The sequence below is a fragment of the Chlamydotis macqueenii genome, chromosome 29, assembly GCF_036417535.1.
Source record: "Chlamydotis macqueenii isolate bChlMac1 chromosome 29, bChlMac1.mat, whole genome shotgun sequence".
Lineage (NCBI taxonomy): Eukaryota > Metazoa > Chordata > Aves > Otidiformes > Otididae > Chlamydotis > Chlamydotis macqueenii.
The window spans coordinates 1,644,463-1,668,560 of NC_141584.1; the positions used below are offsets into that span (position 1 = coordinate 1,644,463).

General features: G+C 45.9%; 1 protein-coding gene across 3 annotated transcripts in view; it reads left to right on the forward strand.

The window, feature by feature from the left end:
• The window catches only part of SCN8A (sodium voltage-gated channel alpha subunit 8), a 65,911-nt gene that overhangs the window by 8,654 nt on the left and 33,159 nt on the right, over positions 1-24,098 (forward strand). For 2 of the 3 annotated variants that reach the window (XM_086768768.1, XM_086768769.1), the window contains exons 1-9: positions 12,038-12,117; positions 12,333-12,461; positions 14,322-14,413; positions 18,182-18,403; positions 19,070-19,133; positions 19,726-19,867; positions 20,563-20,769; positions 21,494-21,784; positions 22,179-22,538. In XM_086768768.1, coding sequence (XP_086624894.1) covers positions 12,038-12,117; positions 12,333-12,461; positions 14,322-14,413; positions 18,182-18,403; positions 19,070-19,133; positions 19,726-19,867; positions 20,563-20,769; positions 21,494-21,784; positions 22,179-22,538 — 1,587 coding nt within the window. Of the gene's footprint in view, positions 1-2,222; positions 2,553-10,421; positions 10,541-12,027; positions 12,118-12,332; positions 12,462-14,321; positions 14,414-18,181; positions 18,404-19,069; positions 19,134-19,725; positions 19,868-20,562; positions 20,770-21,493; positions 21,785-22,178; positions 22,539-24,098 lie in introns of those variants that run through there. The other variant, XM_086768770.1, reaches the window with a different exon arrangement.

Here is a 24,098-nt window from a genome sequence, read left to right on the forward strand (position 1 = left end):
AAGAAGCCCAGCCCAGGCTGTGCTGTGTACTAAAGGAAGGAGGGAGATCTGCGCTTCAGTTTTTTGGGTCTCTGAATAAAACCTGAGATGGAAACTGTGTTTCGTTGAGTTCTACGTATGTGGTACAGCTTTAGAGTGAAGCCGTTGCAAGGAACGTCCTGCAATCACTTGGAAGGGTGCTTGACACTACACCTTCTGGCTTTTGGAAGTACCCCAGGTACTCTATTAAAGGCTGGGATCTCCAGGTGTTTTTTTAAAAGGACTCTGTTATTTCTATGCTGTATTTGTTCCTGAAGTCCACTGCAATCCACAGACAGTTGTGATTCGCGGTTTCACAGCATGCGCGTCGCTAAGGCTGGGCAAACGCGTCCCGGCTCGTCCTTCTGGATGGGAGCGTGCTCCTGGTTTGGGGATGTCTCTGGCTTCTGTGAGCTCTTCCCACATGAATACAGGATAGTCTTCAAAGCCAAGGGCTCTAAGGACCGTTGGTGGCTAACATCATGCTCAAACAGCTGAATTTTAATGAGTCAGTCCTATATCATGGTTTTCAAGCAATTTGAAAGTAATTCTTCTTTCAGAGATGCCATATCTTTAATGTGTACTTTGATGCTGTGTGCACGTTAGCTTAAAAGATCTGACCTTGCTGATGATCTTTCTTCCTTACTTAAGGGACCTTATCCCGCATAGCTTTTGGACTCTTTCTGTGCCCCGTACTCGTCGTTATTTTGCCTTTCCTCTTGAATCCGGCGCCACTGGTGTGTTCGAGTTCCCCCTGAAGTGCCGAGCCGTCTCAGGGCTGGGTTGTATTCCAGCCTGCAGTGCTGCAGTGCTGTTGCATCAGTGCAGCGTTTCTGTGATTCCTCTCCTCTCCTGGCCTCCTCCCGGGGTGCGAAAATCTTACAGAGGTACCGGTAGCTCAGAAATGCAATATATTCTTGTTGCTGGTCCTTGAGGAAGAGCTTGGCAAAAGGTGCAAAGCTGCAGAGGGTTTGTAGGCGGCTGGATTCAGAGACACAAACTTCCTCGCAGCTCTGCTCTTCTGTAGGAGCAGGGGAGACGACGAGGTGCTCTTTGCAGGGACAGGGTAGAGTCCCGTCGGAGGTCTGTGCGCCCTTGCGAGCTGGAAGCTTTGCGAGGTCTTCCTCAGCTGTGTTTCTGTACCTCGGCCGCTTCGCTTTTCTTTGTATCATGGAGAAGTGCTCCTTTGCGTTGCATGTGATGCAAAGAGGACTCCTCCTAACCCGCGTGTTACCGAAATCCAGCTTTAAGAAACTACTGTTGTACTTGATGGAAGTCTTTTAAAATTATTTCATTCTTAGGGCCTGAAATGAACAGAAACCCTGATAGTTCTGTGTGTGTAAAACGCAAGCATGAGATTTGACTTCCCGTAGCAGAGATGTGGTGTGCTCCGGAGCAGGAGGAGGTGAGCCCGCTGGGGGCTTGGCCCAACCTAGGAAAGCCTTCGGGGTGCTCCCTGGCACGCCTGTTCCGATGCGTGCCGGAGTCGTTAACTCCTCCCTAACTGCAACAATATCTGATAGCACACGAAGGAGCATTTTTGTCGAAAGAGCTCAGCATGTTCTGTGCACGTTGCCTACCGTGCTCTCGTAAGCCCAGCCCCAAGTCGCTCCTCCTTTGCGCTGTACTGAGGCGGGTGCTTTGCCGAATGCCTTGTTAGAAGGGGAAGGAGAGGGCCAGTACCCAGCCCGTTTCAGACAAGGCTGAACAACTCGTCCCAGCCCTGGGAACAGAGCTGACTTGGAATTTGTATCTAATAATCAGTTTTTATCTAATCATGTTTGCTAGAGAGCAATGACTGGTAGACTATTTTTTGCAGGAAAATACCGGTTTTGGTAAAGTTGCTTTTCAGAATGGTTTCTGTAGCCTAGAACAGAGTTTGTGTTCAGGAGAAACTCGAATCGGGATAGCCGTCAGCGCGGCTGTCGGAGAGCCAGGCCTGCGTGCCACTTTGCCCGTGTTGTCAAGCCCGGGTGGAGCAGCGTGGCGAGCAGGGACGGGCAGGCTCGCCCGGCGTGCAGCGCCTGGTGTCCCTCTGCCTGTAGCTTGTGTTGGGGCTGAAAAGCAGCAGGTCTGCTTGCCTGGCTCTGTGAGGGCTCGAAGACCACTCTTGCCTTTGGATCTTTGATGCTGTATGCTTGTCTGTCTGGTTTTCTTTTTGCCGTGACTGACTTTGTTCTGCCTGTGCTGTTTGCTCCCTGCAGAGCTGACCTGTCCTGGGTGCAACATAACTAAAGAAGCTGCTGCAGGATGAAAAGATGGCAGCGCGGCTGCTCGCACCACCAGGCCCTGATAGTTTTAAACCCTTCACTCCGGAGTCTCTGGCTAACATCGAGAAACACATTGCCGAATTAAAAAAGAAGCAGCGGCCAAAGCAAGACAGCAGCCACCGGGATGACGATGAAGACAGCAAACCAAAACCAAACAGTGACCTTGAGGCGGGGAAGAATTTGCCTTTCATCTACGGGGACATCCCAAAAGGCCTGGTTGCTGTACCACTGGAGGACTTTGACCCTTATTATATGACCCAGAAAGTGAGTCTGCAAGAAAGAAGTCGCTAAACCGCCTTTTTCTTAGGAAATTGCAGGTTTGGGTATGGTTTAAGTCGAAGACAAAGAATGGAGTCTTTGGATGGGGCTTGTTTGTTTTGTTTTGTTACGCGTTTTTCTTTGAGGTTTAATAGAGATCAGCGATCAGTCTTTAAGCCCCTACTTGGATGGTGTTAGGAGAACAAGATCTGGAAACTAAAAGTAGATAAAATTCTGCTAATGTGACAATTTTAACCATGAGGGCAATAAGAAGAATTTAATTGAGGGGTAACTGTAATGATTTTAAGTGTGTATTTCATTACTTGCGTGGAATTCAGTCTTAATTTGATTGTTATGAAGCAGCGGGATATAGAATCATGACGAAAAAAGAAGAGACATAAACTGATTAACTTGCTTTCATCTTCGTAATTTTTATTTTAAAAATATTTGTCTGTGGAATTAAGATGATATGGCAGGAGGCATTTATGAGTGCTGAGATGTATTAAGAAATTAAGTGGTGAGTAAGCAAACACTGTGCTGGAAATGCAGGGGAGGGATATTGTACAGGTGAAATAAGGAAGAGCATGGTCACTGATTTTCTTAGAAGGCGAGGTGACTTAAAACTGAGGTTATTTTCTACAGTTTGATTTCATCGCCTTTTTTGATTGAAGTTTAGTTGGAATAAGCTGAGATAATTACCATCTATGTGTCAGGCTTAGCTGTGCCACTTGAGGAAGCTGGAGGTTTGACCGTATACGTGACAACAGTTGTGATGTGACCGTTCAAAACTTTGGTAGAATGACTGTCATGTAGAATCAGTAAGTTGTCATGGGTAGCAAAATATTTTATGATTTTTGTGTTGAGACAGGCATGTCTTACCACGTTCAGAAGTGGTTCTGTGACTGGCAGGGCATTATTCACAGGAAATCAGCTGAATTTGTTGCTAACGTTGGGTGTAACTGATCACTCTTTTCTGCTTTTACTCCGGTGAATTTAGTGCTTACGTGTTGTGTCGGTGGTGCTAGGAGTACAGGTACCAACTCAGAACGGAGCTTTGAAGTACGGTGGTTTGCGTAGTGCTGAATACCAGGCAGGCTGGCCTTCCGGTGGGTGTTGTGCTTCAGGAAATGCGTTGACAGAGGCTGTTGCTGGTAAGAAGGTGGCTCACGTTGTCCCTCAGAAATATTTTCTCTTTATTAAGCAAATATTTTCTCTTTATTAAACAAATCTGGTGTTGCCTGGTTTTGGTGTGGGCAGGCTGTGAAGGACAGACAGGTAGCTGAAGAGAATTTCCAGGATCAATTTGTCTGTGTGCGGCCACTTGCACCCAGTCAAAGTAGGTGTTACGGAATGTTGCTGCAGATCCAAGCAGGAGTGTTTTGTGCCCTCTTTGTGTTCATGTGGTTGAGTGTTCGGTGGATGTGGGAGAATTGGGTGGTGTTCTTTGTGTCTCAAACAGGAGTGCAGTGCTGGAAGGGCGGTGGGCACTGCCATGTCCTGGAACGTTGGGCAAAGGCTTCTTGGTTGTCTCAGTGTTCCCCCAGAAGTAGGAGGCAGAGGGGAACCCCGTTAGCCCTCTTGCTTTATCAGTCTCCGTATTTGCCTCCCAACACAATGCTATTAATAAATCTGTCATTTTTAGAGAAGGATAAGCCACATTCTCAACTTTGAAGGCATCTGTCGCGTCTCCAGAAGAGCGCCGTACGTTTCTGCATGTAGCTGCTTGCAGAGTTTCTGCTCGCTCGGTGTGCCTGCCACGCGGAGATGGGAGCTCTCCGCAGAGCTGGAGCAGCTGCAGATGGAGGGGAAGGTTCTGGAGATGGGAGAAGAACTCACACCGCCCTGCCAACCTCGTACTTGCAGTTCTGTGAAAAGAGCCTTGCTCTTCGCATGAGCACTGGATTAACATTTTATTGGCTCTGTTTCTTCCGCATCCACTTCAGTGCGGCGATAGCTTAGGTGCGTGCTACTTCTTTGCTGCTTCAAATAGTCAGTGACTTCCCACAAAGAATTTTTTTAAAGACCATTAAAAAAGGCCCTTCTCTGAATCATCAGGAATTGCGAATCTGCTTGAATCATGGGAAGTTGGGAAGTTTTCCAAGATTTTTTTTTCCTCTCCAGCATTTGCCAGAAGGCTTTGCATCATAGGTCTTTTCTTTTAAAGCCAGACGTACAGCATGCATAGGGACAAATCGGCTGGTTGCTTTTCCTTGCGGTAGGACACAGTGATCTTGGTTTATCTAAGGAAACTGAAACTGCATTTTAACTGAGAACCTGAACTTTCCAGTGGCCTGTTAACTGATATTTAAAGGAGAAACAGTGTGACCTAGAAACAGAGCCATGGTACGGGAAGTCAAAAGTCCTGGGTTCGGAGCCCAGCCCGGCAAGTGATGGTTTTGTCCAAGCTATTTCCCTTTTCTCTGCTCAGTCTCACTTTGCAAAATGGGAGGAATGACTCTTAGGAGAATCAGGAAAGTCCCTTTGCTCACAGGTAGCAGATTTTAGAGCTAATTTAGCTGCTTTTTGTCTTTATGTGAGTACCAGGGAGAATTTTTTCATGATTCTTTTACAAATAGTAATCACCTTCCAATTCCTGGCCTGAAGCACATGGTAGAAGCCATACTTGCCCGCGATATTTGCTGTGGAAACCTGAAACATTTCAATTGGAAAAAACAAAAAGCAGGTACATGAACCTCGTTGTTTATATGTGCAAACAAAATTCAGGAAAGCTACCTGTGTGAGCAGCCGTAGTACTGAAAGCGGAGCAGCTGATTGCCTCATAGTCTAGTCTGCCTTCAGTGTGTGCTTAAGCAAGAGATAAGGACCATCATCCTCTTTTCTTTCCGCAACCTTATTAGTATTTCTATTTTTTATGTTATCACTTCTACTAAGCAGCTCCTCACCCTGTTCTTTCCCACTGAACATGACTTTTGCCAGGTTGTGGTCATTTTCCTCAAGGAACTTCCAATTCACTCGGTATGAATCTCATACTTGCTTCAGAACAAGGTAGAGGGGCTGCTGCTCCTGCAATGGCTCCATCTACAAGGCAGTAGAAGATCCCTGAATATTCTGGGAATTTATAAGCTTAGGTGGATTGGTTTCAATGGAAAAAATCAATACTGCAGTTGTAGAAGACGACCGTACATCTGTGAACATCTGAGGCTAGCGTGGGATTGTCTGAGGTCACCTATAGCTTGCAGAGGAGCACCTGAGGACCTTTCTAGTGCGTATGTGCCAATGGAGTGACTTGCAACTTCGTCAAGTCACATGCACAGTTTGGAAATGGGCCCTCCAGTCCAGAATGTCACCTTGACTGCCTGGACCTGGGAAAATTACAGGGATGTGAGAGACCAGCTTAGAATGACAGAATGGTTTGGGTTGGAAGGGACCCTCAAGGGTCATCCAGTCCAACCCCCCTGCCAGGAGCAGGGACATCTCCAACCGGATCAGGTTGCCCAGAGCCCCGGCCAACCTGGCCTGGGATGTTTCCAGGGATGGGGCATCCACCGCCTCTCTGGGCAGCCTGGGCCAGTGTGCGGGAGGCATGTCTGACTCTGGCACGTGCTTCCAGGAGCCTTCACTTAAAACTTCTGTAGGGCAAGGTAATGGCCTTGCAAGGTCATGGGACCATTAATGGGTTTTGCATTTCAGTGAAGTCACTGAAAAAGAGAGAAGAATCAGGACTATCTCAAAAATCAGCCTTTTATTCTAATTTCCAAAAGCTAATTACCTTTTCCAGGTCTTGTGTGTTTAGTGTTATTTTTTCTTCCCTTCCATCTCTCCAGTAGGTTTAAAAGGAGCAGGAAAAGTAAGCGTGCCCTTCCTAGCTCTTGTCCCTGCTGTCATGGTAGGATGAAGAGAGGAGAGGGTAATCCCTGCCAGGTGTCTTCTCCAGTCCTCTCCGGGTGTTGGATGGAAGGCAAAGTGTAACGGAGTTGTTTGCTGTGGTTGTCTCATGAAAAGTTGTACAGGTAACGGTACTGCTGGCATCCAGTTCTAAACGCTGCCGTAGCACGTAGCGCTTTCGTGCTGCGATCAGGGGACGCCAAGTGTGGCGTGGACCGGGAGGCGAGAGAATCTCTGCTGCAGTCACCTAAATAGCTGCAACCCACTGGTGACGAGTGCAAGGAAGGAGAATAATTCCGCTTCTGAGGCAGAATGAATTTCCTTACATAGGCAGATTGTGATGTCGTTAAAACTTCAATCCAGATCAATTTCCCAATACTGCATGTTGAACAATATTTATTTTTTACAATATATATTTCAGAAATGTTTTATTTGATAAATTTTTTAAAATGCCAAGGGTTTTTCCTATGTTGGGCTTGAAGCAAGACTAAAGGAAGAGCAAAATGTGGCAGTCCCTTTTTTCCCCATAAGCTTTTCAGTGGTGAAGAATAAGTTACTAAGAAGGAATAAATTTGTCCCCTTTTAGGGGAGACGGAAAAATAAATACTAAATAATGTGTTTTCTGTATTAGGAAGTACACCTCTATAAGCCAAAACAGACTTGAAAAATATTTTGCATTGACGTTTAATTCTGTATATACTTCTCCAGCCTACAGAGTGCCAGAGTTCCCTGTAAATTAATTTTGAAAATAGCTCAGTTAAAGTAGCTCGCTCGGGGTGTCATCACAAAGTCGTCGCTGCCGCTTGCTCAACGTTGAGAGCAAGGCAGTCATCGGTTACCGCTGTAGCAATGTGGTTCCATATGTTCTTAGGCTGTTCGTAAAGCTGCTTTCTTCTTAAATCTTCTGCCCACTCTTCCTCACTCTTCAGCCATTACAGAAATGCTGAATGTAAAACCTGCCTGAAGCAAGAGCGTTTTAAACCTCCATGTAACTGGAACGCTTTTTGCCATCGCTTGACCAGCCGCTTGTTTCGTGCACGGCTTTGCAAATTGATTTAGAGAAGACTTCTCTTTCGTGGTCTCACTTCTTTTTACACGAGAACTGTTTCAAAGGTTTCTGTAAAGCGTAGGTTCCCAGCCAGCTTTAAGACACTAAAGTGGACAAAGCTTTTTTCACCTCTTCCACAACAAAATGAGACTTTTTCCAAGTTCAACCAAGACTTCACTTTAGAAGAAGACTGCAAAACGCCTTTCTCCAGGTATCACCTTTACTCTAAGGTTTGAGCTTTGCCTCAGCAGATCATAAAAGGGCTTAAGGATGTTCTTGGAGCCGAACCAGCAAACATTTTAAGGGCGTGCGGCCATTTTGAAATGGAGTTTTAATATGTCAGCAGCATAAAGAAAAACTCAGATAAGGTTTTAAATTGCCGAACGCTTTTTGGCTTTTGTGCTCCTCTTTCTGTTCACAAGGCCACACGGAGACTTACCCAGGATTTTATAAGATGCGCGGGGGAACTGGAGCAGCGGATCTTGGAACTGTGGGAATCAGTGAGCAGCCTGGAATGGACGGCACCTTATTTGTGTTACAGGCGTACTGAGCGGCCCGGTTATGATGGGCTTCGTAGACAGGAGTCAGTTCAACGAGCATTATGGTCTAAAAAGAGAGAGCTGGGCAGAGCACAGAGGAGAAAACAAGGAGTTACCTTATGTAAGGCGCTGTAGTAGCTGAAGGACTAAGCTGGCAAGCGGAATGTGGAGCTCATGTTTGGTAGGCGATGGCCCTGACCATTGGATGAAACCGCTTCTATTACAGAATCACAGAAGGGTTTGGGTTGGAAGGGACCTTCAAAGGTCATCCAGTCCAACCCCCCTGCCAGGAGCAGGGGCACAATGATTTAATTACAGCGGGGAATGCCAGATTTCTAGGTTGATCTCTGTGAAACAGCTATGGAAAATGTATGTTTCCACGTAATCCCTCCAGCGTGCCAAGGCAGACGGTCTCTGACGCTCCATTTATGTCCCCTTTCCTCGACTGAGTCTGGCTTGCTCTTCTCGTACAGATCTGAAGTCTCTGGGTTGGTTCACGTCTGTGAAGCAGCGTGCACGTGCCCGTCTCCATGTGAAGAGTGGTTTTACTTCTGGCTTGCTGAGCTGTCTCCGAGCAAACCGGAGGGCTCCTGCACGGTGATTTTTCCTGTACAGAAATGGAGGCGTAACGAAACTGGGCCACCCCCCAGAGCCACTGTGTGCTTTGGGTTTTTTTTTTTTAATTTCTGTCTTTGTCCAGCAAACCTTGTGCCCACACGGTGTTTAGCACAGTCACGTCGGAGACCTCATTGCTTAAAAGCTGTGGTAGAGCGTTGTGCTAGGGACGCAACTGAAGCCCGTGAGCGGCCCGGTGTGATGGGTTTCCTGCTCCGAAGCCTCTGCAGGGGACAGTGGAAGAAGATTTAAAAACGAATGCTTTGTGAGTCTTTGAAAGTTTGTGGTGTCGGGGAAGGAGAGACAGCTGGTTCTTAAACTTGAGTGGTTCTTAAACTTGAGTGGCCCTTGACCCCTCTGTAATCCACAATTTTGAAAAACTTAGGGTCTTGTAGAATATTGTTACGTGCCAGGGTAATCTGTTCATTAATTCTTGATGCTGCAATTTAAGAGCTGTCCAGGGTTGTCTTGAAAGTGCTTTTGTTGGGAGATGCATTAGTGGTTATGCTAACTAATCTTTCTCACTCAGTGCTGAACCACAATCTGATTTTGATTTCCTTTTCAAATAATTTACTGCTCAATGGTCTAATTTAGCCAAATGAGCTAAAAGACGTTGTTTCACTTACTAGGAGGGAAATGACAAATTTCATAGGAGTGAGTCTCCTGGGGAAGCACAGCGACTGCGTTGGCAGAAAGCCCTCGTGGATTCCCGTGTGCCGGGCTCCGGGAGGCTCGGGGCTGTGCCAAACGGTGGGCTGGTGCCGGGAGCCAGCCTGCAGCGCGTCCGGCTTTGCTCCCTTCCCCTGCAGCCGTCTGGGCTTCATCCTGCCTCACTGATGCTGCAGCGTCCCGGAGGGAACGTAAAATGGGAAAATGCTGCCGGGGAAAGGGCTTTGGCTTGTCGGTGCACACAAATTGTTTTTTTCCTTGGAGCCGAGTGGTAGGTGCGTTGAGTGTGCTGGTATTAAGCAACCACGGTTCTAATTTTGCCTCTCCAGATGGCTGCGTGTGATTCTCCCGCTGCTTTTTGATATGCATGTTCGCTAGCGGGGAGTTGAAGTAGCAGGTCTGTATTTGAAGGCTGGTGATGGAGAGATGAGATCGATCCTGCCTCACGTTTACATGATTCATTCCACAGGTTCTGTATAAAGTAGCAAACCTTAACATCTCGCTAATTAAAGGCAGCGAGAGCACATGACTGTGCCTGGACTTGGTGCACCAGCGTGGAACGTGCTCAAAATTGCCAGTGAGTCGGGACGATGAGTATCTGCCTTGTGTCTGCTGGGGTGGGGGACTCTACCATGGCGTTTTCTTTCTGCTTACCTGTCAATCTTTCTTTGCAGGTGAGGTGCTGTCTTGTAAAAACACAATTTGTGGTGGTAGCTGTTAGCGAGGATTGGGAAGGAGACACGGGCTGCGCGAACGCTGTGCCGTAACGGTGGCCTTGTGCCCTGGGCAGTGGCGGGAAGTCTGGGTTCAGCCGCTCCTCAATTTGTGGTCCTTAGTTGCCTCGGTTCTTATCTGTTAGATAGGGATAATCGTGCTTCAGCCCTTGCGTGGTGAAAATCTGCGCTTTTGGATGGGAGACTTTGCTTCTGCTCTGTGCGAGGTGTCTAGTAAAATGGATGGTTTGGAGTAGAATTACTCGGGATGTACTGGTAGGTATGGTTTACCCTAATGGGAACTTCATTTTCTTTGAAAAAGCAGAAAATGCTGTTTCTGTACCGTGGAGCTTGTTCGTCTTTTTCTGTACAACTCGTGCTTTGATTTTTGTGCATTAACTCTCTCTCCCTTTCTCTCTCTCTTTCTTTCTTTGTTTCTCTGCAGACCTTTGTAGTACTAAACAGAGGGAAAACACTCTTCCGATTTAGTGCCACACCTGCCTTGTACATTTTAAGTCCTTTTAATCTGTTTAGAAGAATAGCTATTAAAATTTTGATACATTCATATCCTTTTTATTACGGAGTTATTTTTGCCTTTGTATATTCGTTGAAAAATCTCTTGCCTGTTGTCTTATTGCTCAGTTCGAATGGCGTGCATGATTTACAGTTCTGCCCCTGGTGAAGCTGGATTGGCCTTCGAGCATACACAAAACCGTGCTTTTTTTGATTGGAAAGGCATGGTCTTCTGGACGTACCCAATCAAGTAAACGTTTTGTTTATTTTCCCTGCTAAATTGTACCCGTCTGTGTCCGTTCCTCCATCAGTGCGCAGACGTTGCTAAGTTTTGGGACAGATATGATTTGAGGTTATGCTTCACGTGAAGAGGAGTTGAGCTGTAGCTGCTAAAACGGTTAAACAAAACGAGGAGCTAGAGCAGGAGCCGAAGATACCTTGTATGTAATTAGATGCTGATTAATTTCTTGCTCTTTTGGCATCTCTCAAACTGCCTTCTAATGACAAGGCTGCTCCAAAACGTTCCACTGCAGGGCTTCAGACAGCTCCCATAGCTTTGGAAGCATCATCGGCATGTGTTATTGAGACTGAAAAAAAAAAACCCAAGCAGTAGTGTATTGAACGAGCTGCCTTGCCCTGTTTGTTTGTTTATTTTTAGAAAATGACTTTAGAACAGGAACACATTCATTTGTTGTTTTAGAGGCTTCTATAAACTGACTTCCTGCATCTCATGAAGAAAAAGCTTTTCCATCTTTTCAAAGTCGACTTGGGACCTGAAGCTGGGAAGGTTTTCTTTGGCATACGTGTTATTTCTCGTAGCCTCTCCTCCCCCCTGGAAGAGCTGGGACACAGCTGAGAGATGCAGATCTGTCAGGCTGAGACCGAGAGGCTGGCAGTGGATCTTGGCCCTTGATCCGAGATCCATTTGAGTCTGTTTAAACAGTTTTGGAAGTCAAACAGCTTTTGATCTGACCCTGGATTTCACCATTCTGTTAATAATTCAGTAGTTACAGTCCATTCAGACTTCTCATTCTGAAATGGTACTGGCCCTGCGATGCTCCTCGAATCAGTCCAGCACCTTCCGTCTGCAAACGTGACACACGAGGTCCCGAACGCACAGAGGGAGCAGAGATCTTTGGAAAGATTTGTGAGGTTTTCTCCGAGCGAAACCCTAGACATCCATGGACTGCAGCGCTGCTTTCCTGTTGAGTGTGTTAGCAGACAATGTATGTTGATGTTACGGAATAGATAGAATTATCTGGGGAGACGTTTTCATTCAGGCATGTGATTTTTGAATCGCTCAGACATACTAGGAAATGTAAAATAAATTGAATGGTGACGTAAAGATACTATTTATATTCGGTCACCTCGGTCTTATTTCCCATGACTGCTGGAAGCGTCTTGGCTCTTATTTGTAGCCCACAGAGAACAGACTGGAAATTGTTGTTGAATTTATTGCAGTCCAGGGATCTCTAGGGAGCCGCGAGGTGATGTAAAGAGCCACGCTAGCGTCCCTTTGATCCTTGACTTTGTTCTACAGTATTTAGCATGATCATTATGTGCACTATTTTGACCAACTGTGTATTCATGACTTTTAGTAACCCACCCGAATGGTCGAAGAATGTGGAGTAAGTAAAGCTTCTTGTGTTTTTAAGAATCTCGCAGAATGTTGTTTTTCTTCTATTGAGAAATCTGTTCCTGTTCACGTTTACGTTAGCATGAATACAAATCGTCTCTTGTAGCCACTTTGTTTAGACAAAAGTGTTTGTAATTCATCTTTTTTCATGCCTAAGATGACATTTCTGCAAATTCTCAGTGCAGCTCTCTTTCTTCCTCACAACAGGTATACATTCACTGGTATTTATACTTTTGAATCACTTGTGAAAATTATTGCAAGAGGTTTCTGTATAGATGGCTTTACTTTTCTACGTGATCCATGGAACTGGCTAGATTTCAGTGTGATCATGATGGCGTAAGTTGTGTTTTCAGCTTATTTCAGGTATTTGTGGCGTACGGGAGGGAACGAGACCTTAGGAAGAGGGTGGGTGTGTAAGGAAAAAAATAAATCAAGGAAAAAAGTGAATCCCCAAAAGATTTCTTTCTTGATTTTTCAGAAGAAAGCTTCGGCCTGCCATGGAGTCACAGATCTAAAATGCAACTCCAAGGAGTTAGCGGAGTTGCTGTTGCAACGCTAAATTTCTGGGGTTTGCCTTCTTGGCCCGCGTTGATCATTGCGTAGGCTTGGTACCGCTGAGGGGAACCAGGTGGATGTCACTGGTAGCCTGACTCACCGGGGCAAAAGATTTTTTTGTTCCCCCCTCCCTTTTCCGTTTGTTTTTGGAATAGCGCACGTGTTTGGGCTCCTGTAGTCAACAATGGCCGATGAAAACTGAGGAACCTCGTAGGAGGGCTCCGGAGTCTAATTTTCAAGGGTTCAGAGCACTTGGATTTAATTGTAGTAGAATGCTTGAATTGTATAAAATGACTTTTTTTGGCTGGATTCTGCACCCAAGGTTGTTCATTTTCTTGAGTTTCTGCTCTTTTTCTACTTACCTTTTATTTGTGTATTTCAATTATATGCAAAGAGTTGGACAGTGCACACAAAGGGCAAATCACTGGCTCTTCAGTTTTACTTCAGAGTAGGTGGGGATCTCCTGTGCGCAGTGTAAACGTGCCTGGGTGAGTGAGGCTCCCAGTTCTGTGCACACAGGCCAAATTTGACCTGAGAATTGGTTATTTCCTTTCTTTCTCAGTAAATTAACAAGTAACAGCATGCTGTCTTTAAAAGGCCCGGTGCATTGGTCTAAATACATGTGCTGAATCTCTAGCCAGACTCTGTAACCTCCTCACTTCCAGTGAGGTTACCTGGAGACTCCAAATCCAGTCCTTTTTTGTGTCGGGGGCCAGAGCACGCTTGCGTTATTTGAATCTCACTGAGTTATTTAAATCCCACTAAGAGGGTCTAAGTTTTATGAAGCACGCGAGGCCTTTCCGCAGCTGGAAGAATCTTGAATATTGTGATTTCTTTGCTCTTTCACACCATGTTTCTCCTCAGAGCACAGAGGAAATATTCTGCCCCAAGTTCTGGTAAAATAACTCTGTTAACCTTGCACTAAGCCTCTTCTCCTCTGTGTATCTCAGGTTTATCCCCTTGTAAAGTGGGGATAATCCTACCTACCTGTGGCTCATAACAGGTAGTAAAGCATGAAGGATCAAAATGAAGGATGCTAATCAAAGCAAAAGATGATCGTGCTTCATTAAAAACCTGAAGTGAAGGGAATATACCTGAAACAAGTGAGCTGAGGTGGTGTCACCGAGTCTCCTCACCTATCTGACCGTTTTACAATGACCTTCTGTAGAGATGGCATTGCCTTTCCAGGTCTTACGTAGGCGAGAGTGCAGGTAGCTAACCGTGCCCCTGGACAAGCTGGTTGCAGTGTGCAGAGATTTGAACTGTGTTTTGGCCCTGAAACTTTGGGTCTCTCTCTCTTTTAAATGCCAGTTCTAAAGCATTTTAAATTACAAACTGTTCCTACAAACAGACAACTGTGTGAAAAGGAAGGTGACCCCAACGGTGCCATTAACTCTGGTTTAATTCTGCAGGTATATAACAGAGTTTGTAAACCTAGGCAATGTTTCAGCTCTGCGCACTTTCAGGGTTCTGAGAGCTTTGAAAACTATTTCTGTAATTCCAGGTAAGGCGGCCTCCGGTTGGTGTTAGCTGTTGGGTACAGGCCCCTGTGAGTGATGTATTGCTTTGTCTGTAGTGGTTGTTTTATTTTGGTGTGTGTATTGTCATTGTGTTTTTTGTGTGTGACCTCCCTCATTGCAGATATGTCACAGAGTTTGTGGACCTTGGGAATGTCTCAGCATTGAGAACTTTCAGAGTTCTCCGAGCTTTGAAAACTATCTCTGTTATTCCAGGTGAGAACCATTAAGCATTAAAGGCTGGTCTTGCGTGTTTCTCTTTCCCATGTGTCCCCTCCTGTCCTGCATTGCTTATTTCTCAGAAATGGTGCTGGGATATTTTTGATGGGCTTTGCAGTCTGTATAAACAGAGTGGTTTGAAATTAAGGCTTCTGGGCCATCAGATTATAAGATGAACAGTCTGCTGTTCCATACTTTATCCCTGTGTACACATGCGGCTATCTGATCTCTGAAATGAAAGCCAGGCCTAAAGTTTAGTTGCAGGTGAATAAAGAGTCAGGCCCTCCCTTCCTCCTCAGGCAGAATGGTTTCTCGCTCAGCGAGTCATCCCGTTATCATCAGTGTTTCTAGAGTTGTTTGAGGAGTAAGTTGGTAAAGCAAGTGAGAAAAACTCAACCAAGATTAAAACATTTCTGCGTGAGGTTACCTCAGCTGCCTGGAGTCAGATGGGTTGTGGGGCAAGTTGTCTTCTAGGTAATGACAGTAAGCTCGCCTCCCTGTCTCCGGTGGCTGCTGCCAGTTTGAGGTAGACTAAGCTAAATGGAGCTTTGGCATGACCGGCTTTTGCATTTGTCAGCTGTAGTGGAACTGGTGTCAGCTGTTAATGCCATAGCGTGTGGCCCAAGGTACTGACGGCACTTCCAGGAAGCCAGAAGTCCTAACTCACAGACCTGCCCGTGTCACGTGCCACCCCCAGAGTGGGACTTTGCAGGACGTCACTTACAAAGCTGCTTCTAGACTCTTAACTCAGTCTGGCTGTCAGAGGGTGTCAAATGCCCCTTCCTTTGTGATTCTGGTCCTGAATTCTTGTCTAGAAAAGTCTCGTGCAGATGGTTTCTCAGAAGTGTCCCTAATTTTAAGGTCAAGCTCAAGATTCCGTTTTCTTAGGCACTGAGGCATCTGTAGTTTTCCGGTTTTCAGGTGCTTGACCTGTCTCAAGGTAGGCACCCCGAATAATCACTTGATGAATTTCGGTCTTCTGTTTCTTTGTGTTTTGTTTCCTAATGCATTAACTCGTAACAGTTCTTTTGCTTTCTCAGGCTACGCTTGCATATACGTTTGCCAGAAAAGAGGCTATGGAATTGTAGGGGCCCATCACTTTTGTCCCCGTTCCAGACTGCTAAACCCATCAGATGTACATGGCTGTTGTGCATGATGTTCTTAAGTGGCACCCGCTTTCCTTGCACCGAACAAGAGTATGCCAGAATAACGTTCCTACTTCGCCCTCCTTGGTGTTTGGCAGTGCACATACAGAGAGCAGAAGATGTGTGGTGGTGGCCGTTAGCACTAGATGGGTCTGGAGCGCGGCTGTGATTCTGTCAGCCTGCTACAGGTGTTGGCTGGCTTGCTCAAAGAAACGCATCCGTGTTAAAATAAATTTTGTGTTTTGCTTTCGTAATTATAGCAAAGTGAAGATGATGCAACTTAATGAGCTGGTTACTAAATGTGTGACAGCATGCCTTATCTTCCGGAGGAAGGGAGCAGAGCAGTTCAGTTTTGTATTCTCTCCATACTACTCAAAACCAACGGACGACTTTTATTTCAAACGACAGCAAGGGGGGCGGATCTGAGCCCTTCCCAGTTCAGTGCAGCCCTACATTTTGCTAAAGGGATGATTCGCTGCACACCTTTATTAAGGGGATGATTTGCTGCACGTAGCGGGGCGGATCCTGTTTGGGTGCTGGGCGCACTGAACACGTCTGTGGCTGGAAGTGGAAATGGCCAAGCTCTGGTTCTTTGTCTCAGGCTGTGGGATGGGATCGCCCCAGCTGTGATTCTGCAGCACGTAGGTAAAGCACAAACCTTGCTGCCCTCTCGGTTTCGTGACTAACCATACAGGGAATGCAGAGCGTTTGTGTAATCAGCCCTTTGGGTTATTTAGTATGAACGTAGGCATGGAGTGCTCTTTATGGGTTTTAGCGCTCTCGTGTCTCACGGAAGGAGTGAGTTTTAGAACACACAGTATGAAAATACGAAGGGGTTCCCCTTCTGCTTCAGCACATATAACAGAATGGGAATTTTAACACGGTGCTGAGCTAATGAGAAACTCATCTGAGTGTTACGACGCGTGCTAACTACGTCTTCTATCAGCAATTGGAATTTTCCTTAGTATGTTTTTTAGACAAGATAACTGTGGGAACTGTTACCAGAATATGACATGCCACAGGACAAACTTACACACAGGCAGAGAGTCTCTGTGGATTTGTGTGACAGGAGTAGACTGTGGCACCTCTGAGCTAAAACATCAACTCTCTGGTGGTCTAAAGGTATTTTTAAATTGGCACCTGAGTTGCTGGTATTTTAATTGGCTCCGTACACCGCCAGCCTGTGACACACCTCCATTAAGCAGGACCCAGGAGTAATCTGGATCCGCAGGACGTGAAGGTGATGGCTTCAGCTGGAAGTTGTTGAAGTTGTATTTGTCCTGAGTGGCCTGGGAACGCTCTTGCTGCCAGTTTATCACCTTGGTTCAAAACCCCCTTCTCCTCTGTGCCTGTGAGGGAGCAGCATCCAGCCCAGGAACACAAACGCTGGCGTCAGCGGCTGCATGTGCAGAGTGGTGCATATCTGAGCAGTGGAGATGAGCATGCAAACGAGTGTTGTCTCGGTTATTTGTCTGCCAGAGCTAACAGCGAAAATCCTGCTTTGTGTCGGAGTAGGGCCTTGATTGAAAGTTTTGAAGATTGACGTAAACGACATTTAAAAATTATTCCTCCATAAGAATTCCTTTTTATTTATGTATTTTGAATCTTTATGCTCCTGATATGGATCAAACCTCTGCTGGTACAGAAAGGTTTCTTGTCAGAGGTTTCCTGCAGAATGCTCACGCAGCCTCAGCCAGAGAACGGGATCTCAAGTTCAGCTGGAGCTGTGATTTTTTTTTTTTTTTTTTTTTTCTCCTTCCTCCCTTCAGCCTCCTTCACTACTCATTTATAAGTGCATCATCCTATTTAACATCAGAAAGGCTAATTAAAGGGCCCTAATACTGTATTGTTCCTGCATCTCAAACTCTTCCTTGTTTAGCTTCCTTTAGAAGCATTAGTGCTGCGTTCTTCCTCCAGTTCGTAGATGGTTCCTTTTACAGACCAGGCTGGTTTGAAAAACTGGCAGAATTCTTGGCTTATGCCTGAGCTTACCTTTATTATTAAGCCTTGCCTGTTAATGATCCCGATGGCCGTGGTGAAACGCGAAGAGCCAGCGCTGTGGATGAAATCCTGCCCTTCCCGTGACAAAACCCGCGATCTGAACAAAGGGTTCAGCTCCCACAAGGGAAGGGGAAGCGCTGAAACAGTTTGGTTAAGCAGTAGGAAGTTCAGAGGCAGGCAGTTCAAAAGGCATTTGATCTTTGTGAGTTGTTGCAGTTTGTGCCAATAAGCCAGGCTTAAGCACAACTAAACGTTTCCACGGAGAGGTTTGTAGCAGCGTGTCTGGATTTAACGTCTCTGTTCAGACAAAGCCTGCTTTCACGGCCGTGGCTCCAGAGTGTGCTTTGCGTCCTCTGCTGCAAGGCTCGGATGTTCTCAGGGCTGAACGCTGGTGTTTTGGCTTGTTCTAACTATCGAAACCAGCGAGCTCGGTTCACTCATCACCTTTATTTACTGTGTGGAAAACCTGCCTGTGAGTGGTGGTTCCCAGGAACGCGGCTGTTTTAGAGCACCAGTCTCTCGCCACCACACAGAGGTTGTGAGGTACGGTATGTAGTTGACTTTTCAATGCCTTTGCATTCTACAGGAGTGATTTCTAGTCTTGTTTTCTTCTCTGCAGGCTTGAAGACCATTGTGGGTGCCCTAATTCAGTCTGTGAAGAAGCTGTCGGATGTAATGATCTTGACAGTATTTTGCCTCAGTGTCTTTGCTCTGATCGGGCTGCAGCTGTTCATGGGCAATTTAAGGAACAAGTGTGTGATCTGGCCAATTAATGTGAACGAGACTTTCCTGGATAACGGCTCTAGGGGCTTTGACTGGGAGGAATACACCAACAATATGTGTAGGTATTTCTGCAGCGATACTCCGTAAAACCTTCCTGTTTGACTTCATGCTGGATTTCTGACGTGGCTTACAATGTGATGTGTCCAGCTTTGTGCGGAAACAACCCCTTGCTCAGTTATTTTTCAGTTTTTAGAAACCTGGCCTTGTTAAGGTGCTTCTGGTTGAGTTCAGCCTTTTAGAAGGTCTTGACTGTGCTCTTTTAGCTAAATATTTTGTCAAAAATGCCTTTTTTTTTCTGTTTTGTTTCCAATTAAAAACTGTTTAAGTATGTAAATGGGAAGTAACTGCCCATTTAAATCTCAGCTGGGTATCAGGTCCGTCGCTTAGCTTTGCTGGGTTCTTCAGAGGATGCACATGGCGTTGTTGGTACCTGTTTCTGCGCTGCAGCATCCTCCCACGCTGGCAGGGTTTTAGAGCTGTAAATGGTGCTACAGGTGATCAAGGAACCAGCCTCCCAAGTTTTTGTCACTTAGTTTCTTACGAGCTTCTCACTTTGAGCTTCTCTGCTGTGCTGGCAGCTAGTTTTAAATCTACATTCCTGATAAATTTATCAGTAGGGGATCTAGAGGGCTCTGAAGTGAAGGTTTTTGTAGTGCTATAGTGTGTTAAATCCTCTAACTCCGTATGTGTGTGCATGTAATCTTTTCTTTTCCATCTTCTTCAGCAAATTTTTACATCATTCCTGGCGCCCCTGATCCTTTGCTCTGTGGTAACAGCTCAGACGCAGGGTGAGTGTTGAGCTTTATTAAAAGTAGAGACTCTAATTGCCATTGGTGTTGGCTAATGATGGCAAAACCACTGGAATATTTCCTGTTGCTTCCTTTGTTGTTCCTGGTGTCAGTTTACATGTAAAAGATTTCCCGTTTCTTAATCTAATTATTAATCATTTTTCATGTCCTCTCGGGAGGCAGGTCTGTCTAATGATGATTGCCAGGGGCGTTATTTCCCTCTGAAGCCAGTCACAAGTCATCAGAGAAGTAGGGGATGGGGGTTCAGAAATGGAAACTTTCCGTGTGCTGTTGCCTCCAGTTGGTTTTTCACCCGGTCCTTCGCGGCAAGAGCTGGTCCTTTCGGCTCACGTTGGCTGAAGAGCCTCGCAGTGCCACATCTTGTTTCCGTAGGACCAAGATAACAGGGCTTTTCTGAAATCCTGTCTGTCAGTCTCCTTATCAGTCTTACTTGACACGTAAAGCAAAATGCATGCCATTTGTTACAAGAGTTGTGAAAATCTCCGAAAGCATGGATAATGCGCACGTTGTCAACTTACTCTGTCCCTTTCACTGCCTCCATGCCCTGAAACGGCTGTTGTCTTCTTCACAGTCAATGTCCGGAGGGTTACACGTGCATGAAGGCAGGACGGAACCCCAACTATGGTTACACAAGCTTTGACACTTTCAGCTGGGCTTTTCTGGCTTTATTTCGCCTTATGACTCAGGATTTTTGGGAAAACTTGTATCAATTAGTAAGTAGACACTTTGCTTCAGAATTATACAAGATGAGAATTTGGGGACAATACAGGAAAGGAGAAGGTGACAAGCTTTATTGTATTGCTCCTGTTGGAAAGAGTAACCACAAGTAAAGCTGCACAGTGAGATGTTGTGCGTTGAGGAGGAAGGGGACGTTACGTGTAAGCGGGTGTTGTACTTTGAAGTCCAGAAGGGTTGGTAGATCCTCAGCGCACGTACAGCTGGACTGAGAATTAGTTCTGGAAGAACCTGACCGCCTGCTGCAGAAGATTGTGAGCAGTTCAGCTCTTAGGAGGTGCTTAGGCGCTTTGGAGGGCAGAATGTTTCCCGGTAACCTGAGGATGACTTGGGGACCTTGCTGAAATGGCTTTTCTTCTTTTTTGTTTTGTTCAAAAGGAGTCTAAGCATTGAGTTTCACAGTGTACTTCTGAATCCTTTTCCGTTTGCATCTGTTGGCTCTTCCCTTAAGAGACGAAGAGGGATGTCACCTTTTGTATTTGTGGCTAGCGAAAGTGCGGTGTCTTAGTGCTCTGCAGGGGAAGTGCTGAGATGTTCAGTATTCAGCACCGCTGTATTTTCTTAGAAGCTTTCAGGACAAGAATCCTGGGATCAGTTCACGTATCGGGTGTCGCTCTGAAATTGTTCTCCCCTTTCCTTTTCTCTTCCCTCTACCATGCTCTTGTACTTCCAGACCTTACGAGCAGCAGGAAAAACCTACATGATCTTCTTTGTCTTGGTGATCTTTGTGGGATCCTTCTATCTGGTTAATCTAATCTTGGCTGTGGTGGCTATGGCTTACGAAGAGCAGAACCAGGCCACGCTGGAGGAGGCAGAGCAGAAGGAGGCAGAATTTAAGGCCATGTTAGAACAATTGAAAAAGCAGCAGGAAGAAGCACAGGTGAGTGTTTTGATTGTATATTTTTAGATGCATTTACATATTTTAGGATTTACTTGCCTGTTACTACAGAGCAGTGATGTATAATTAAAAAATGCAGCACCGCTATGGCTGCCTCGCCCTGGCATCACGTCCTCTGTTGGCTGAGGGTGACATTGTGCATTATCTCTTCCCTGCTGCCGCTGGTTTTTCCTGAATTATATGCAAGCTTGCTGTGTTTATTTTGTTTTGGAAAATTGCCTTCCATTAAGGAATTTTTAAATGTTCCCATGGTTTCTAGTGAAGGCTAGGAATATATTTTCAAGTCAGGCAAGTAGTCTTTGCTGGTCCTTTGTCAAATGCTTATAAACAAAGCTGAGAGAGATTTTACTACCTGCCAAAGTAGGCTGTAAAAATTTTTACAAGTCCTGGCTGCAGGTGTCTTCTAAGAGGAAGAATAAACATCTCAATCCTGTCCCAAAGGCTTGTGCTTGTGTGCATTAAGCCACACTCTTTCTTAGAATCACAGAATGGTTTGGGTGGGAAGGGACCTCCAAAGCCCACCCAGTCCAACCCCCCTGCCAGCAGCAGGGACTTCTCCAACCGGATCAGGTTGCTCAGAGCCCCGGCCAACCTGGCCTGGGATGTTTCCAGGGATGGGGCATCCTCCGCCTCTCTGGGCAGGAAATGGAGTATTAATCATGGTAAGGTCTGATTTATTTTTCCATTCTCTTGCCTTCACCCTCAGGCTGCTGCTATGGTCACTTCGGCAGGGACAGTCTCTGAAGATGCTGTGGAAGATGATGGTGGCGGGAGGATGTTGTCTCGAAGCTCTTCAGAGATTTCCAAACTCAGTTCCAAGAGCGCCAAGGAGCGTCGAAACAGGAGGAAAAAACGAAAGGACAAAGAAATGTCAGAAGGAGAAGAGAAGTGTGACAATGAAAAGGTCTTCAAGTCTGAATCAGAGGACGGGATGAGGAGGAAAGCGTTCAGGCTACCAGACAACAGGCTAGGAAGGAAATTTTCCATCATGAACCAGGTAGTTTTAATTTCCTTCGCTAATATTTATGCTTGCTTATAGACAGGATAATATTCTAGTTTAGATCCTGATTAGCATGTCAAAGGAATCTGCTCACCGTCTTAAACCTGCGGTGGATCAGGAGGACGCTTAAGGCCCAGGTTTACAGCCCTTGCATGCGCACACCCTGGTGTAAATTGTTCCTGAGAGTAGTCAATCTAACCAGTTAACTTTTTGACCCATAAAGCTCAGCCAGCCGAGAGTGAACAACTCTCAGTGTAGCTGACAGCTAAGCAGTGATGGTTTGTGTAGACCTGGAGAGGGAGTGAAACCACTTTAGCAGCACTTGATGACACTGCAGTGCTTCTTCCCGTACTATTCACGCTGTTTCCGTTGTTTGTTTTCTCCCTCCTAGTCTCTCCTCAGTATCCCAGGCTCCCCTTTTCTCTCCCGACACAACAGCAAGAGCAGCATCTTCAGCTACAAAGGGCGATTTCGTGACCCAGGCTCAGAGAACGAGTTTGCCGACGACGAGCACAGCACAGTGGAGGAAAGCGAAGGCAGGAGAGACTCCCTCTTCATCCCCATCCGCGGTCGCGATCGAAGGAGCAGCTACAGTGGCTACAGCGGCTACAGCCAAGGCAGCCGGTCCTCGCGGATTTTCCCCAACCTCCGCCGAAACGTGAAAAGGAACAGCACGGTGGATTGTAACGGCGTGGTGTCCCTCATCGGCGGCCCACCTTCCAGCATGCCTGGGGGACGCCTTCTGCCTGAGGTGAAAATAGATAAGGCAGCTACCGATGCCAGTGTAAGGCAGTCAGCGAGTAGCTAGCGTAGGCGTGGCGCTCTTCGCTCCCGAGTGCCGCCCTTCGAGTGACCAGGCACCCTGGCAGAACGAGAGTCAGTCTGTCTGACCGCAGACCGGTCTGTACTGGATTGGACACCCTGTGCTTTAACTTCCCCTTTCTTTCCTTCTCAAACTCAGTGACCCACCTCCTTCTCCCCCTGGCTTCCTGGGAAAAAGGGCTTGGAATTGCATCCTTGAAGGGCTGATAATAATAGCAACCCTTGGTGTACGTCAGGGCAATTCATAAGGAGCTATTTAAAGCGTGGAATGGGGAAACCAACCAAAGTTTGTGGCAAATGTTCTCCACAATAAGATAAAATAGATGAGGATTTAAAAGGAAATACAAACAACCTTTTAGCCCTCGATAAATTTTGCAATGGAAACTGTTAGTAAAATAATGATTTTTTAAATTTTTTTTTTCCTCGATTGTGACTTTTTGTAATTAGTTGATTGAACAGGTATTGAGTAACCTTTTGAGTGGATCAACATTTCAGAATGCAGGAGAGAAACAAAGCTCAAAAACTAGACTATTAGTTAGTGAGGCATAACAGAATTTGGATAGGATTGAAACAACATCATCTGAGAGTTACCCGAAGCAGTTGTTTCTGGGAAACATCTGGTTACTGTGCCTATAAATTCCAAGCTATTTTTTTTTTAGTTATTTCAATTCTTGCAACCTGTTTGACCTTAATTAGTTCTGTTAAGCTTCAGATGCTCCCTGTTTTTTTTTCTCCCCTCGTTAGCACATTAATACAGTGTTTTGCTTCAGAATTTAATTCTCCTAGCATGAATGTGCTAGGGACAGTAAGCGGCATGATGCATGCACAGAAGAGAAAGTAGCAGTTATTTTGCCAACGCTGTATGTGGAGAGAGTTCAACATGCAATGAGCAATTAACTGTCATGCTGGGAGAGCCGCGTGTGCTGTGCAGACCTTGGTTCACAAGCAGCGACAAATTCCTGTAATGGAGGAAAAACCATGACATTGTCTGTGCCTAACAGACTGGCGTTTCCAGAGCAATCTTAGGAGAGAAGCTGTGAGGTGCCTTCAGCAGAGCAGGGTCTTTGACCTGAGGGGAGCAAAGTGATCCTTCGCAAGGGTGAAACGGAGACGTGGTTTCGTGTCCCTGTCAGTTAGGAAATCGGCCTCATAGTGGGCTGGAATGGAGAAATCCCCATTGATTCTTGGACAGGGATGTGGCCAGACTGCTTTTATCCTAATTTGCAGATGCAGATTTTGAATTAAATGTTGATACTATCAAATGCTCAGTTCCTAAACCTGAATAATTTGGGTGGGTCTAATGAGGCTGGAGGGGAGTTCACCCTCTGAGCAGTCATGTTGTAAAGTGGCCTGGGTAAACGAGTCACTGCCTGTCTGTGCTGTTTGGTAGCAGTACCGAGGGTAAATCACTTTGTACTACAGCAGTCTTTGTTAGAAATGTTCTTTAAAATCTAGTCCTTAATTTCTCTAAGGCTCCAAAGCATTGGTG